The following is a 15,122-nucleotide window of genomic DNA, read 5'->3' as shown; positions in this document are numbered from 1 at the left end:
CAATTTAGTGCGTTTAGATTCAAACAGTTGCTACAATTGTCGGCTTCAGACACCAAGGTGCCAGAGGATGGCATCAAGAGTCTAAAGATCAACAAAAAGGCAGGGGATCCGGAACACATCAGGCGGTTGATTCGTGCATGTGCGTCCAATGAACCCAAGGCGCTACGGAGCAGGTTCAAAAACGGTCGCGGAATGGAACACCTTTTTGCGCGAAGTGACAAACGCGTGCGCTTTCGCCCGTCGGACTGCAACCAGGACTTTCGCTCCCTATCCCCCAGACGAGACGAACGAGTACAACGAACAAGAGGGGACCATGCGCCCAATACCAGTCTTCCGCCTGCTCGCACCCCGCCTGCCTCATACCTACCATCCGCGCCGCCCCCCGACCACCGCTCTCTCCCCACTCTCCCGCCCGCAGATCACAATGTCAACCCACACCCGCTCCTCATCGTCACTCTCAACCTCCGTCAAAACCCACACAGGCAAAGACCTCACCCTCCCCACCGGTCTCTTCATCAACAACGAGTTTGTCCCTTCTTTGAGTGGGAAGACGTTCGCTACTGTAGACCCGTAAGAGTAAGGGGGTGCTGCACCGGAGGGGTGTCGGTGGGACGCGTCTGAAGTGTGCTAAATATTTGCGGGGGCTTTTAGGTCCACGGGGGAACCGATAGCGGAGGTAGCGGAAGCTGATAAAGAGGATGTGGATAGGGCTGTGGACGCGGCCGAGGAGGCGTTGAAGGGTTGGCAAATGTACGTGGTCGAGAAAACATCACGTCGTCACATCTTAAATCCAACTAACGCGCACACACAGGCTCCCCGCCGCCACCCGCGGCAAACTTCTCTGGACGCTCAGCGACCTCATCGACAAGCACACCGACTCTCTCGCTGCGCTCGAATCCCTCGACAACGGCAAACCGCTCCGCGACGCCATCGACGACGTGCGCGGCGTCGCGGATGTGTTTCGGTACTATGCCGGGTGGGCGGATAAGATTGGCGGGCAGGTGCTGGATTATGATCCTGCTTTGCATGCGTATACGCGCGTGGAGCCTGTAGGGGTTGTGGGGCAGATCATACCGTGGAATTATCCGTTGCCGATGTTGGCGTGGAAGGTGGCGCCGGCGTTGGCGTGTGGGAATACTGTTGTGTTGAAGGTGGGTTCCGGGAGTGAGACCTAGTGGGGAAGTAATGGCGGATGAATCCCGGATGTGGCGCACCTCACTTATGAACTCTTTCCTCAACAGACCTCCGAAAAAACGCCACTATCAGCCCTCAAACTCTGCTCTCTCCTCCCCCTCGCCTCCATCCCCCCCGGCGTCGTCAACATCCTCTCCGGCGGCGCCTCCACCGGCTCCCACATCGCCCTGCACCCGCGCATCCGCAAAATCGCCTTCACAGGCTCCACCGCCGTCGGCCGCAAGATCATGAAGATGGCCGCCGACTCCAATTTGAAAAAGGTCACCCTGGAATTGGGCGGCAAGAGCCCGAATATCGTGTTTGACGACGCGGATCTGGATGGTGCGGTTGCTGCGTGCTTTGGAGGGGTTTATGATAATGTTGGGCAGAATTGTTGTGCGGGGAGTAGGATTTTTGTCCAGAGCGGGGTTTATGAGGAGTTTACGAGGCGGTTTGTGGAGAAGGTGGGTGTGAGAGAGAGACTGTGATACTCGGGATATATCTATTGCTCACTCCCCACCCCGCTCCCCAGCTCTCGCAAACAGTAGTAGGCCCCCCCACGGACCCCACAACAACCCACGGCCCCGTCATCGACTCCCTCCAGCTCTCCTCCATAACCTCCTTCATCTCCCTCGGACAAACTCATGGCGCCACCCTAGCATACGGCGGCACGCGCCTCGGCACACGCGGCTACTTCATCCAACCGACCCTCTTCACCAACGTGACCCCGGAAATGCAGATATACACGCAGGAGATCTTTGGGCCCGTGGCGTGTCTTGTCAGGTTTGAAACGGAGGAGGAGGTGTTGGGGATGGCGAATGGGACGGAGTATGGGTTGGCAGCGGCGGTGCATACAACGGATCTGGACAGGGCGACGAGGATGGCGAGGGGGGTGCAGGCCGGGGTTGTTTGGGTTAATTGTTATAATCGTAAGTTGAGGGGGTTGTCTTATTGGGGTTGGGGTAGGGTGAACTTATGATTGTTTTTTTTTGTGGATTAGTGACACCACCCCAAATGCCCTTTGGAGGATACAAACAGAGCGGGATTGGACGGGAGTTGGGCGAGGCTGCTATTAGGGAGTATACACGTGAGTTTTGTGTGTCCCATATCCCACTTGCCGCCCGGCGATATTTTTTCAAAACTGATTTCATGGGGTTTGACGGTCTTATAGAGACGAAATCTGTGATCATGAGGATGCGTGTGTGAAGAGTGGAGGATGGGATATACCCCAGTCGTCAAACTACGACAAAGAAACGAGAGGAGAACGTCCACCACGGCCTGGCTACTCTGAAGCCACCGTAACATGCCATACACACAAAATCATATCGGGCTCAATTTGCACACCTAATACAGTTGTCCACGAATGTACAGCCCCCACCGCCTCAATGCATCACATAAACCCCCACCACAACGTGACCCTCAAATCCATATCTTATCCCGCCCACCAGCATACGCATACCGTCCGCTCCCACCAAGGTGTCCCTGCCCCTGCCTCCCTTGACCATTCTGACTACCCCCTTGTTGACTCCCCTGATTGCGGAAATACTGCAACCCCTCAACAGGCACGCTCTCGGCCGTCCGCACGAACCACGCGTTCTGAGGTAGTTCGGCGCGTGTTCCGTTGTGCCGGTAGGTGTGGCAGGTGGTTTCGTATTCGAGGCCAAAGTCGTTTCTATGCAACAATAAGCTTGGTTTAGAGTTTGTTGGGTTGGAAAATGGGAGTGGAGCGGAGGGAGGGGGGGAAGTTACCTGACGACATAAGCCCCATCCGAAGCAAGACACTGCCCCGTTAGACAATGGCGGATCAGGACCGGGTGGCGGGCCTGCATTCATTCTCAGCCGTCACTTCATACAGTCTCACTTCCCCCCCTCATGACGAAAACGCTCACGCTCGGTACTCACATCAATCCCCGTCCCCTCCCGCTCCGGCCGCTCCCCAAGCTCAAAATGCTCCAACTGCCACACCGCGGTATAGTCCCGCCCCGCTGCGACGCACACGGCCTGCTGTTTCGAGTACTTGGAGATGTTGGTTGAGAGGTGGGTTTGGGCGGATTTCAAGTACATCTACGGGACAAAAATATCACCCAAGTTTAGAAATCGGTGCGGAAGTTGGGAATCATGCGACCTGTGAATTTTAGAGGCACTTACGGGCTCGTCACCTAAACCCTCGACGAGGATGCACACTTTATCGCCGTAGCGGATACTCGAACCATGTGCATGAGCGTATTCGTGTCGGTCTTCTATTGGGTTGCCGTTATCCTGCATCCCCCACACAAAAAAAGGCAGTCATCAGCTCTTGTGAACCTCCAGCACGACCTCGGATGAGGAGATGAACGTACATCACACAACACAAACGTCCAACAACACCGCACGACGGGCATGGTTTCCCGCGCGGTTGTTAGTGTGTAGGTGTCGGTGGGTTGCTCGGGGACGTCGACGGAGAGGACGGTTTTTGTTGAGAGGTTCTGTGGGTGAGGTGGTGGTGGTGGTGGTGGTGGTGGTGGTGGTGGGGTTAGACGACGATTTCGGGGGTCGGTGGCAAAGGGAGGGTTGGGCTTACCTGAAGCATGAGGGGGGCGTTGTAGCTGTGGGTTTGTGAGAGTATTTGCTATCATAGACAAGAAATCGCAAACTCAGAGTGTCAGCAAAGTTGCCCATCCAAAGCCACAACCAACATTCCCATCTCTCACCTCCCGCCTCGCCCCGCCAACCCGTCGCCTCAACCTCGCAACCTCCGCCTCGCCACTCTGATACTTCTTTACGAACTCAGTCATGCGCTCATGGTACAGCACGGCCTCCTCGTTCCAGTTTCCGATGCGGTGGGGCACGCCGGCGGGTTGCGAGCGGGATAGGTGGGTGAGGATGTCGGCGGCTGTCGAGTGCAGGGCATGTGTTTCGGGGGTTGCTAGGGGGGGCATTGCGGGAGTTGGGCGTGGTGGGGAGGAAAAGGGAGTCTATGTTAGATCTATGACTGGAGTCTATGTTAGATCTTCCCAGACCTCAAATTCCACATCGGACATGTCGGGAATTGCTGCCGTAATTGCAGCTGACAGCAATTTGACAGTGCGGCCTCTTTACGACCCCAAATTCTGCAATAGGAACAACCAGAGGAACAACCGACCGCACAAAGATATTTGCATACAACGCAAAAACCGTAAAATGTGCGGTCAGGTAGTAGCTTGTCCATTTGTTGCCAGGCCGGTGTCTCCGCCATAGGTCGTCCAGTGCCCGACGTCCCTGGACAGTATATATAGGCGCAATGGCGGAGCCCAGGAGCTGTGGGCAGCATTCCCTCCGGTACCATATGCAGAAAGAATCGCGTCCAACTACGCCTGGGGTTGAAAGTGTTACTTTGGCAGAAGGGCACAAGGACAAGGGAACAGTTCGATCCGGCGCTCTACTGACTGCACACGGTCGGCACCTCCTTCGCTGGACGAATAGAACCACCGCCGAAGTTTCGTTACGGAAACACCCACTGCCACTGCAATACCGGATCTTATAACCATGCTCGGAAACCTGACGGAGCCTCACCGCCCCAGCGGGGCATCATCGGCCGGTCCCTCGTCCTCCACCAGTATGGGACCGGCCTCCACCAGTATCATACCTGCAGAGATCCCACAACCATTCCTCGTTGCTGTCCTCGGCAGACCAGGCGCCGTCACCACCTTCGTGCTTCCACCGACAAGCACCACGGTCGCTGACTTGGCCCAGCTCGCCGCAGACGACCACGACCTCTTCCCACCAACCGCTGCAGAGACCGAGACGCAGAACAATGACCAGAGCAGCACACGGAGCCTCAGTCGACACTCCAGCTCGTCATCTAGGTCGTCTACGAGTAGAGTGCATCCGGACGTGCTGAGGTTCTACGATGTACGCGCCGAAAACTTAATGGCCCGTGATCCACGGTTAGCGGACTCAGAGCACGGCCCGGACAGCGCCACTGAGGTTGAACAGGAAGATGAAGAGTCGCACCTAATGCAGTTGTTTGCGTCAGCGGTGCGAATGCGGCCTACCGCAACGCTGCATGACGCTCTACCGCAGTTTTGTAAACGCGATCTCGATGGAAGGGTGCACGTACTGATTGTGCAGCCCTATGAGCCCCGTCCGCGCCGGGCTGGTGCAGCTGCGGTTCAGAATGCGGACGGGAGCATCGAGATGCAGACTCTGGGTGGACGCAATGGAGATCTCGAGGCTGCGGAGGAGGTGCGACATATCGATCCGCCACCCGCTTATCGGGCGCGGCCGCTCAAGTCAATCACCATCCCGCCGCTGACCAAGAAAAGGAAGATATATCTGAGTGTCGGGGCGCTGTTGATCGCCGGTATTGTGGCGGGGGTCTTGCTTTACCTCAAATTCCGCCCGCCGGTCCCGGGCACCGTCGTCCGTGTGTTTGAAGAGAACCCGAACACGGCATGGACGCAACTCTTGCGGACCGGGTCCTCGGCCAACAATACCGTGCCGCCTACCCTGTGGGCCCTGGGGAACGTGCAGTCTATGGGGAGGCTTATTCCGAGTCTTGACGGCCCGACCGTTTGGCTCGATGGTGGATGGGAGGATACGTCCCTATACGAGGAGTACCGAGTCGTATCCATTGCTCCTTACCCCGACACCGACAATTTTGAACGCATCTATGCCACGCGAGTCGTCGACGCCATATCCACCCTTAGCTACTTCACAGTGGACGGCACCCACCGCAACACCGATAGTGGAGACGTAGCACCACCGCTAATGATACCGGCACCTTATCCGATCAAACCCGTCCCTCTCCCGTTTCCTGCCAAAATCATCGGTGTTGACGGGGTAAACCACCGCCTGTTCCTGATTAGAGAAACTACCGATTCCCATCTCTTCGACGGTCGTGATAAATACAACGTACTCGTCTACGACACGAAGGAGGACAAGCTGCTCTTTACTCTCGAACTTTACAAACCGGACGCGAACCCTGAGCACGGGAATAATCCACAGCAAGTCGTGATGGACGCGTCGGGCACCCGCCTGAGCCTGCTATATTCCCAGCAGTTCGTACAGTACGAGATTCCGCCGATTGTTCCCCAAACTCTTTATCGAAACAGCAGCAGCCTCATTCCGATCTCGGCCTTCTCTAACGTCACGATCCCGGGATTCCCGGTTGTTGATGGTCTCGGGTTTGCGGTTGTTGATGGTCTCGGGTTTGCACGGCACCCAGGCAATCACAAAGATGGGAAAGTGCTCGTTAGGAACGATACTGGTGTCTTCGCTGCCGAATTCAACACTCGCGAGTGGCGTACCGTCGTCAGGGATTATATCAGCATAGGCGTTACTACCCTCTCCATCAACGGGGGAGAGTTGTACACCGCCTCGGCCAGCAGTCCAGATCTTCATATTTATAGCTTCTATGGGGAGGGCTTGAAGGCAAAGTATAACACAGGATGTGAGTGGGGCGTAGCCGACATCGCGGTCACGGAGGAACCGGGCTATGTTTACGTGGCGTGTATTGCTAAAGGCGGACTGCGGAAGATCAAGATATGAGATTCGCAACAGGCGTACGCACTCGCAGATTGACCCAACCCCATCACATCTTGTACAATATATACCTTACCAACGGCTTGCAGGCCGCGGGTGTTCCTTTCTACGGCTTATCGCCAACCTGCTGCTGCTGGGTAGATACTGGAGATAGATAGATAGTAGACCCTAATCTTCGCAATTAAATCAACCCAAATATCATATGCAACATCGTTCTTAGTTCTCCGGTTGACTTGAGGTGAGGATGTGCTAGTAAGTGGAAGGGTGTGCGAAGATCGCAAACTGAGGATCCTGACGGCTTTTGATATCCAATGGGCCAGCGGCATTCACATGTTGGCATAGTGCTCTCACAGAACGGACATTGCCCATGCGCTGGTACTAGAGAGATGGTCGAGAAATCCGCACCGGCCGCCGGTTCGTGCACGTCTTGCCGACATGGTCAACGGAATGGTTGCACCACTTTACGATGCCGTAGAGGTGATCCAGGATGTCTGTTGTTTCAAGAATGAGACGTGCGTCCTGCTAAGAGAACAGACATTTGAGATATACGTGCGCCGGACACCATCTCCTGCGCCGGACCACCCGCGCCGGACACCAACTTATACTTGTTCCACACCGTCGTCAGAACGTGGATCGGCTTCCTGAGGAACGATGCATGATCTAGGGGCTTCAAGTTAGTACATCATTTCGCGTTGCTTTCTTTTCCCATACGTAAGAAGGGAAAAATACCAGATGGATGTTCGTCCGCTCGGTGAAGACGGCAAGCCTCTTCGAGAAGCCTCTGGAGAGTGCGGTCCGGTCATTGGTTGATGCATGGCGTAGAGGAGCGGATTCATACATATGTGCACGTCTTCCGACTTGATTTGCTGATCGACAGTACCATGTTTTTTCCAGGGGAAAGGCAAAAGGAAAATCTCCAAAGTCAGAGGTGAACGTGAAAATGACAGCATGCAAAAACTGTCAAAAAGAGGCCAAAGGGGGTCTTATTAGGGGGTTGGCTAGAACGGTACAGTATATATATATATGGGCTATGGGGGGGTGCCATATGGATCCATTCCCTATAGATATTGTACAGACGGCACAGTACGTAGTGCAATGGATAACGGACGGAGCTCCACGTTGCAACTGTAGACAACAGGTCGTGGCTCTCTTCCAATTCACGCATCTTGCACACGGCCGCGTCAATTAGAGGTGAGGTCACATCCTCGACGCACAGGGATCTGGCCCCGGATTAAGATTGAAGCATCCCTCTTGAACCTCACAGCGACCAGCGACCCGCCTCCAACTCCAAGACAGAGTGGCTGCTCGTCATCCTCAGCGCGATGCCACACACTCGTCCACCCATCTCCCTGATCGCCCCAACAGGCGCGTCCGCCTCCCCCTGCGGCTACTGCTCCTCCACAGCCGACACCTCTTCCACAATCGGCTTCTGGGCTTACGAGCTCCACCCGTCCCACTACCAACAACTGATGGACAGAGGGTGGCGGCGCAGCGGGAAGTATCTGTACAGGCCGTGCCTCACGGAGACGTGTTGTCCGGCGATTACTATTAGGTGTCCCGTTGCGGAGGTAGAGGTGGGGAAAGGGCAGAGGAGGGTGGTGGGGAAGGTTAGGAGGTGGGTGGCGAGGGGGGGTGGGAGGGGGAAGAAGGGTGAGGGTGCGGATGGGGATGCTGGCGGGGACGGGGAGGGCGAGGAGGCAGGCCCGCCGCCGCCGAGGGAGCAGGAGCAGGAGCCTGCTAGGAAGCCGCCTGCTGCCCCAGATAGAGGGGCTTTGGATGCGGATGCGAAGAGCACGGTGGATGAACGATCGGGGCGGAGCTTGGGCTTGGATAAAGCGGACGGGCCACAAAATCCACCACCACCAGCGAAACGAAAACCACCCAAACGGGCAAAAGTGTCCACCCCACGCGACATCCGCGACCTCATCATAGAAGCCGAGCACCCTCCCCCAAGTACGAGTCCCACCACCCCGACCACCGTCAATCCACCCCTCCGAACCGAGCTAGTCCGCGCAGCCTATGACCCCTCAACCTACGCCCTCTTCACCAAATACCAAATCGCCATCCACAAGGACCCGCCCCACAAGCTTTCCCCCGAAAAGTACCGCCGCTTCCTCGTCGACACCCCCTTGACCTTCATCCCTCCTCCCCTGCACCTCTCCCCCACCTCCGCCTCCTCTTCTTCCAATTTCGCAGAGTTTCCCGGGTTCGGCTCCTTCCACCAGAAATACTACACGGGGGATAACACACTGATTGCGGTGGCCGTGCTGGATATACTACCCCAGGGTGTGTCGAGCGTATATTTTATGTATGACCCGGATTATGGGTTCTTGAGTCTGGGGACGTATAGCGCGTTGAGGGAGATTGCGATGACGAGGGCGTTTATGGAAAGGGTGGAGGGGGTAAGGTATTACTATATGGGTATGTTTGGATGGGTCTTATCGTACCGCCTTTGTCTGTGTATCTGAACTGTTCTTCCGTTTGCAGGCTATTATATACATTCGTGCGCCAAGATGCGGTATAAAGCGCAATACAAGCCTTCAGAACTTCTGTGTCCCGTAAGTCCCTCATCGTCTCCTCCTCTCGCAGTGCCTTCAATCACTCACTCCTTCTCTCCCGTCAGGCAACCTACACCTACGCCCCCCTTTCCACCGCCCTACCCATCCTCGAGGCCGAGAAGATCGCACCGCTCGCCCCAAACAGTGCGACTGCAGATACAGCAGGTACGGGTATTGAACGCCTGCGCGCCATTGAAGCGGCACAACTCGCGTCTGTAACGGACGCGGATGTGGAGGGGCTGATGGCGTTGAGTGACGGCGTTCTGGTTGAGTTTGGGGTGAGTACTCCAATGCGGTTGGTTATGATATGTTTGGGGTTGAGAGAAGGGAAATGTTGATGCGTTTGCTGATAGGACACGGAGGCGTATGAGGAGAACCGGGAGGATGCGAGGATGTTGCGGGCGGTGTGTGGGAGGGAGCTTATGGGGCGGATGATCCTTGTTACGTAGCCGTGTGGACTGGATGTAGCGGGGATGGGAGGCCGTAGCTTTGGGCAGGGGATTCGTCTCTCTTGGGCAATAGACGTGCATCTCCCCGACGCGTTTGTCATTCCCCTCCAGCGCCTCTTTTTTCTTGGCGTTCGCTCCCTTCTCAAAACCCTCCCTCGTACTGTATATAAGACCCCCGCTGAACGACTGCAGATACGTGTAGCTTCCTCCGACTATACTCTGCAGTTAGAAGCTGTAAAGCAAGCCGCATATCGTCCTCCCTCATAGCCGCCCTCTGGCACTGAAACCAGCTTCATTAGCCTCATTTCGTCACCCCTTGTCGGCGACAGAGAAAGGGAATGCAAACGGAAACACTCTACGCCAATGACGACGAGTACGAGGACAGCAAGGCGGCGAATATCCCCGCTTCAGTCGCCTCTTATTTCACTCCACCCACCACCGCATCCAATGAACTCGCGCTTTCGAATCCTCAAAACACCCGCACATCTCCCCTCGAATTCCCCTCTCATCCAGCCCCATCGACCCTAATCCTAACCACGTCACTTTTATTTGCCCAATGGCAGTACACATACCTCATTCCCCTGCTCGTGGTGGCGTATATGCTGATGTTGGGGTTGGTCGCGGGGTGCGGGGTGGGGAGGGCGCTGTGGGATGTGTTGGTTGGGGTGGGGGACGCAGTTAGGGATGATGTGGATGAGGAGTTTGAGGTTAGTGAGGAGGGGCGGGAGAGGGGGGTGCGGGGTGTTAGGTGAGTTGGTGGGTGATTTCTAGAGTTTTCAAACGGACAAGACTTATTCTTCATTTCTAGACTGGTAACGGCACCCGCAATCCTGGTGTACCTCACCGCCCGCGGCCTCACCCTCGGCACCCTCGGCACGTTGCACTATCTCTACTCCTTGTTTCATTCGGGGCACGCCACGGCGATACTCCGTCACATCACCAACACCTCATATATCATCACGACTGGGATGTGGACGGTGTGGGTATCCCTCCCCGCCCGCGTTGTGCGGGTTGTGGGCAAGGAGGTGGGGATGACGGTGTGGGGAATGACGAGGAGCGGGGTGAGGGTGGCGACTGGCGTTGTGGGTGAGGTTGCGGGGGTTGCGGGCATGTCTGCATGGATCGGCACCTGGGTTTTCGGGAGGGGGTTAAGGCTGGTTACGCTGACCCGCCCTGTGGCGATGTACACCGCTCGGACTGCGTATGGGATGATGGTGCGACCGCTTATGTTGCGGGTGGGGAACGCTGCGTTTGGGGGGTTGCAGGCCGGGTTCCAGGTAGCGCATGTCTGGTCGGCTGTGTTGTTGCGGACATGGACGGTCAGCGGCACCATCACCGTTGCCCTCGCGAATCGACTCACGCCCATCGCCACAGCATGCCTATGGGCTCTGATAACGCAAGCGACTAGACTCTGGGCGCGCCTATCGTTTCCGGCTTTCGAGGTGGATGAGGACGCGGTTGAGAGGGTGGGGAGGGTTTTGGGGGCCGTGTTGAGAGCGGGTCCGGGTGCTTATGAGGCGGTTGTGGAGCCGATGGTGGAACGGGCTGTCCGTGCCGCGTCGTCACTCGCCTCGTCTGTTGAGGTATCACCATCGACATTGGAGCACGAACAGGAAGGAGAAAGCGAAATGCCACAAACACCATCCGTCATGACACATACCCCGGCGTCCACCACCTTCACACCCATCACCACCACAACCATCACGGCATTTACCTTCCCCACATCGCCTTCCCTAACCGTCCCGACCCTCACAGCACTCAACGACTCCCTCCTCACCGCCGAATACACCCTGTCCCTCATCCTCCTCGGCATCTTCAGCTTCATCCAACACACCCAACACCTCGCACTCCAGTCCCTCTCTTCGACCCCGTCCGCGACGTTACAAACAATATCGCTACCGACACCCCACCCAATCCGTCTCCTCACTCAGTCCTCGCATTCTGTGAGTCGCATAACGCGGCGTTGGGTGGGGGTGTGGACGGTGCTGGCGGCGGTGAGGGGCAGGGTGAGGGAGGTTCGGGAGGGTGTGGGGAGGGCTGGTGGGAGCAGCGGGAGTGTTTTGGTTGGGGGTAGATGAGAGGTTGTATGAAGAGGGGGATTGTAAGTAGTGCGTTTGTTTTAGTTGTAGATTCATGGAGTGGAGGGTTTACTTTCTTGGAAGTAACGGGAGAGGGTGAATGCTTGTATATTCTGTATGTTGTAGTAGAAGATACCTCGGAGGAATGGATCGCCATAACATCGATTCGAAAAACGTGTACTGACTGCCCTACCAGTCCAATGGAATCCTCTGGTTCCAATCCACCTATGAATGCACCACATTCACCTCCGTCCATTTTACCCTACCTATCGCTTGCGAATGCAGCTAGCCCCGCCCGCTTGCCGAAACCGGTGGTGTCCGACTCCAGCTACCCTCGGGGTTGAATATGTGAAGGCGACGCGAAATGCCCAACGCGTTTGTCACTCAAGTTTGCTCCCACCCTCTGCCTGTTTGGGGACTCCAACCTCCGACTTACTCCCGTTCCCCTGAGTGCATAGAGACCGTTCCCCCCACAGCAACCAGCCCAACCCAACTCCACCTTGCCGGTGCAGCTCGCGCTTCCCATTCGTCCATATTGCCAGGTTCAGAGGATACGGCAAAACACGCCGTTTTGCCCGACGTGGGAAGGATTTCGGGGGCACTAATTCCACTCATCTTGGCGCTCATCGTGGCACGCATAGTGAGGGGCAGGGGTTGAGCGTTCGTGAAGGTCACACTGTGGAGACCTGTCGAGGCTTGCAGGACTTTGCTGGAAATCAAACCACAACCGGTGCATAGGGAGCTACAGTGGAAGGGTTCCCATTTGGGAGGATATGTCACAGTTGTAAAAGCCCATTCCCAGCCCACCCGCTTCGCAAGTGGGAGAGACCGCAGCCATGACGACCGGCAGCACCTACCTGGATATCAACAACACCTCAGACGTTGTCACCGACGCAACGGAAACCGCCGTCTTCCGGATCGCCGATCTCCTCCGGCACCCGGACGACCTAACCAACAAGCTGAGCTCCATCCGCAAACGCTTCAACCTCGAACGCGCCTCCATCGACGCGCAACTGAAAACGGCAGTTGAATCGCAGTTGGACGACGCCCAGCGCGGACTGGATAATCTCGCGTTCACGTATGCCGAGAATGAGAAAGTAAGGGGGAACCTGAAGAGCATCGATGAGCGCTGCACGGCGGCGCAGAACACGATTAGGAATTATGCACGGATTAAGAAGATTTCGCGCACGCATCAGAATTTTGTGAGCACTAAGGCGATGGTGGAGCAGTTCCAGCAGTTGAATAGTCAGGTGGCGAGGATTAGGTCGTTGTTGGCGGATGATGAGGAGAGGTTGCTCGGCCCAGCGCCGAATTTGCTGTTGGTGCATTTCAAGCTGCAGGGGTTAGAAACGTTCCGGAATACCACGCTGGCGAAGGCGAGACGGTCCCCGCCGGACGTGCTCAACACCCTCCACGATTATTTCCACAAAGTCGACCAACTGGAGCAGGATTTCGAGAATCACTTGTTCAAGGTCGCGCGGCAGACGGTCGACCTGATCAAAACCGGCCACGCATCAACGGTCGTCCGCATCGTCAAGATCATCGAAACCGAAGAACGCGCCGACGAGCTCGCTTCGATCCAAGAAGCACCCGCATTCGCAACATCACCCACCTCCAGCGCCGACGAAGTCTCTTCGTACGACGCGTCCCGCCCGCGGCCGATCAAATCCTACCGCATCAAGTTCTTCGACGCCCTCCGCGACTCGATAGTAGAGGAGATCGGGCAGATGTACGTCAAGAACAGGGACAACCTGCCCGAAGTGCTGGCCCAATTCGACACGATCGTGGATAACTTGATACTAGTACATGACGAGCTAGTCCCGCGGTTCCCGAAACGGTACAATATTTTTCACTTTTATGTGCTGGAGTACCACCGCGCGATCTACGACGTCGTGAACCAGATCACGGCCGCGGCGGAGATCGAGCCCGGGTTTATCTTGCAGCTGCTCACGTGGGTCGGGGACTACTACGCGTCCATGTCGTCGCGGCTAGACGTCTCCGAGGAACTCCTCGAGCCGCGGCTCCTCGACGGGCAAGAAGAGCAATTGACCGGCGAGTACGTCAAACTGGTCCGCACGAAACTCGCCGAATGGCTGTCCAACATCCTCCAAACCGAAACCGTCGACTTCCTCCAACGCCGCACGGCCCCCGAGACAGACGGGTCAGATAACTACCTCCTCGCCGGCTCCGTGATCGTCTTCCAGATGTTCAACCAGCAAATCGACCTCGTCTCCTCCTCCTCCCGCGGGGAACTCCTCTACAACGTCGTCAAGGAATGCTGCCGGATGCTCGATGAGTTCCATAAGGCTTGGACGCGGATCATGGACGCCGAGTACGCCAAATTCCTCGACCCCGCCCCCTCCAAATCGCACCACACATCATCAGAAATCGCAGAAGGCTTACCGGAATACCTCGTAGCGCTCGCCAACGACTGTCTCCGCTCCTCCGAATTCAGCGAACAGCTCTTGCAGCGTATCGAACAGCTCATCGACGCCTCGTTCCAGCCCCTCCTTGAGGAACAAATCAAAGCCGCCGCCGACGGGTTCATGAAACTCTCACGCCGCGCGTCGCAGATCCTCGTCGACATCATCCTCATCGACCTCCGCCCGGCGTTCAGTCTCTTACACACGCACCCTCAATGGTACGACCAGGACATCATGCGCTTCGTCGTCGGCACCCTCGAGGACTACTGCGAGGATTTCGCGGCCGTGATGGCCGAGTACCTGTTCACGCGCTTCACGACGGAGCTGATGGACCGGGTCGTCGGCGCGTACATCGAGTCCTTCCGCAACAAGACGGTCAAATTCCGGATGCCCGCCGCCCCCGACAAGATCCGGTCCGACCTCGCCCAACTCACCACGTTCTTCAATCTCTACAAAACAGCGAAACGCGTCACGGCCGCGTTCGAGCCCATCGAGAAGATCGTCGCGTTTGTGGAGAGTAATCCGAGGATGGCGTTTTTGGACTTTTACAGCATGTGGAGGGCGTACCCGGACTGTCCGTTGGAGTTTTTTGAGTGGTTGCTTGGGAGACGGGATGATTTGGACAAGGCGACTGTGAAGGAGGTTATGGAGGCATGTCGGAATAAGGTACAGGAGGAGGGGAGGGATCTGAGTGGGGTGCAGCCGACGGTTTTTGGGAGGGTGAAACTGAAGTAGGGCAAGGGGAGACGGCAGTGATGGGCCTGTCCTTTTGGGACATTATTGGGGGCACAGTTTCCGTTTTGTAAATATGATTTTGGAAGGAATATACATACGCTGCAAAGGCACAACGCGAAAGAAAATGTTACACCCGAAGAAATAGTGAGACTGGTGATGCAGACACGCAGGTCTCTGCTACGCCATGCGCCAAGTCCTCCCGAT

The 15,122-nt window shown here is 56.4% G+C and overlaps 6 protein-coding genes across 6 annotated transcripts; 5 read left to right on the top strand and 1 right to left on the bottom strand.

Moving 5' to 3' along the window:
- Positions 1 to 424: 424 nt before the first annotated feature.
- Positions 425 to 2,379, top strand: EV422DRAFT_501143 (aldehyde dehydrogenase; the record flags this gene model as incomplete). The annotated part of the gene is made up of 6 exons (XM_053068175.1): positions 425 to 570; positions 652 to 750; positions 812 to 1,151; positions 1,242 to 1,637; positions 1,706 to 2,102; positions 2,174 to 2,379. The coding sequence occupies 6 exons, from the start codon at positions 425 to 427 to the stop codon at positions 2,377 to 2,379; spliced, it is 1,584 nt and encodes a 527-aa protein (XP_052921480.1).
- A 98-nt stretch (positions 2,380 to 2,477) lies between these two features.
- Positions 2,478 to 4,212, bottom strand: EV422DRAFT_286324 (uncharacterized protein). The gene is made up of 7 exons (XM_053066000.1): positions 3,864 to 4,212; positions 3,734 to 3,781; positions 3,513 to 3,638; positions 3,322 to 3,432; positions 3,076 to 3,237; positions 2,923 to 2,996; positions 2,478 to 2,845 (listed from the first exon to the last, which is right to left on the bottom strand). Exons 1-7 carry the CDS (start codon positions 4,089 to 4,091, stop codon positions 2,593 to 2,595), a joined length of 1,002 nt encoding a protein of 333 aa, XP_052921479.1. The 5' UTR covers positions 4,092 to 4,212; the 3' UTR covers positions 2,478 to 2,592.
- Positions 4,213 to 4,677: 465 nt separating this feature from the next.
- EV422DRAFT_571688 (uncharacterized protein) lies at positions 4,678 to 6,681 on the top strand (the record flags this gene model as incomplete). Its single annotated transcript, XM_053073022.1, has 1 exon — positions 4,678 to 6,681. One exon carries the CDS (start codon positions 4,678 to 4,680, stop codon positions 6,679 to 6,681), a length of 2,004 nt encoding a protein of 667 aa, XP_052921478.1.
- A 991-nt stretch (positions 6,682 to 7,672) lies between these two features.
- On the top strand, positions 7,673 to 10,008 carry EV422DRAFT_608041 (arginine-tRNA-protein transferase). Its single transcript, XM_053073828.1, has 5 exons — positions 7,673 to 8,307; positions 8,542 to 9,096; positions 9,163 to 9,233; positions 9,299 to 9,511; positions 9,587 to 10,008. The coding sequence occupies exons 1-5, from the start codon at positions 7,998 to 8,000 to the stop codon at positions 9,680 to 9,682; spliced, it is 1,245 nt and encodes a 414-aa protein (XP_052921477.1). The 5' UTR covers positions 7,673 to 7,997; the 3' UTR covers positions 9,683 to 10,008.
- EV422DRAFT_286638 (uncharacterized protein) lies at positions 9,824 to 11,942 on the top strand. Its single transcript, XM_053066003.1, has 2 exons — positions 9,824 to 10,430; positions 10,491 to 11,942. The coding sequence occupies exons 1-2, from the start codon at positions 10,021 to 10,023 to the stop codon at positions 11,758 to 11,760; spliced, it is 1,680 nt and encodes a 559-aa protein (XP_052921476.1). The 5' UTR covers positions 9,824 to 10,020; the 3' UTR covers positions 11,761 to 11,942.
- Positions 11,943 to 12,507: 565 nt separating this feature from the next.
- Positions 12,508 to 15,099, top strand: EV422DRAFT_286460 (exocyst complex component Sec6-domain-containing protein). Its single transcript, XM_053066001.1, has one exon. The coding sequence runs from the start codon at positions 12,597 to 12,599 to the stop codon at positions 14,916 to 14,918; it is 2,322 nt and encodes a 773-aa protein (XP_052921475.1). The 5' UTR covers positions 12,508 to 12,596; the 3' UTR covers positions 14,919 to 15,099.
- The last annotated feature ends 23 nt before the right edge of the window (positions 15,100 to 15,122 follow it).

Source organism: Fimicolochytrium jonesii, assembly GCF_025526975.1.
Source record: "Fimicolochytrium jonesii strain JEL569 chromosome Unknown EV422scaffold_36, whole genome shotgun sequence".
Taxonomy (NCBI): Eukaryota; Fungi; Chytridiomycota; class Chytridiomycetes; order Spizellomycetales; family Powellomycetaceae; genus Fimicolochytrium; species Fimicolochytrium jonesii.
The sequence above is the reverse complement of the archived record's forward strand: the minus strand, read 5'-3'. Positions and strand labels throughout refer to the sequence as shown.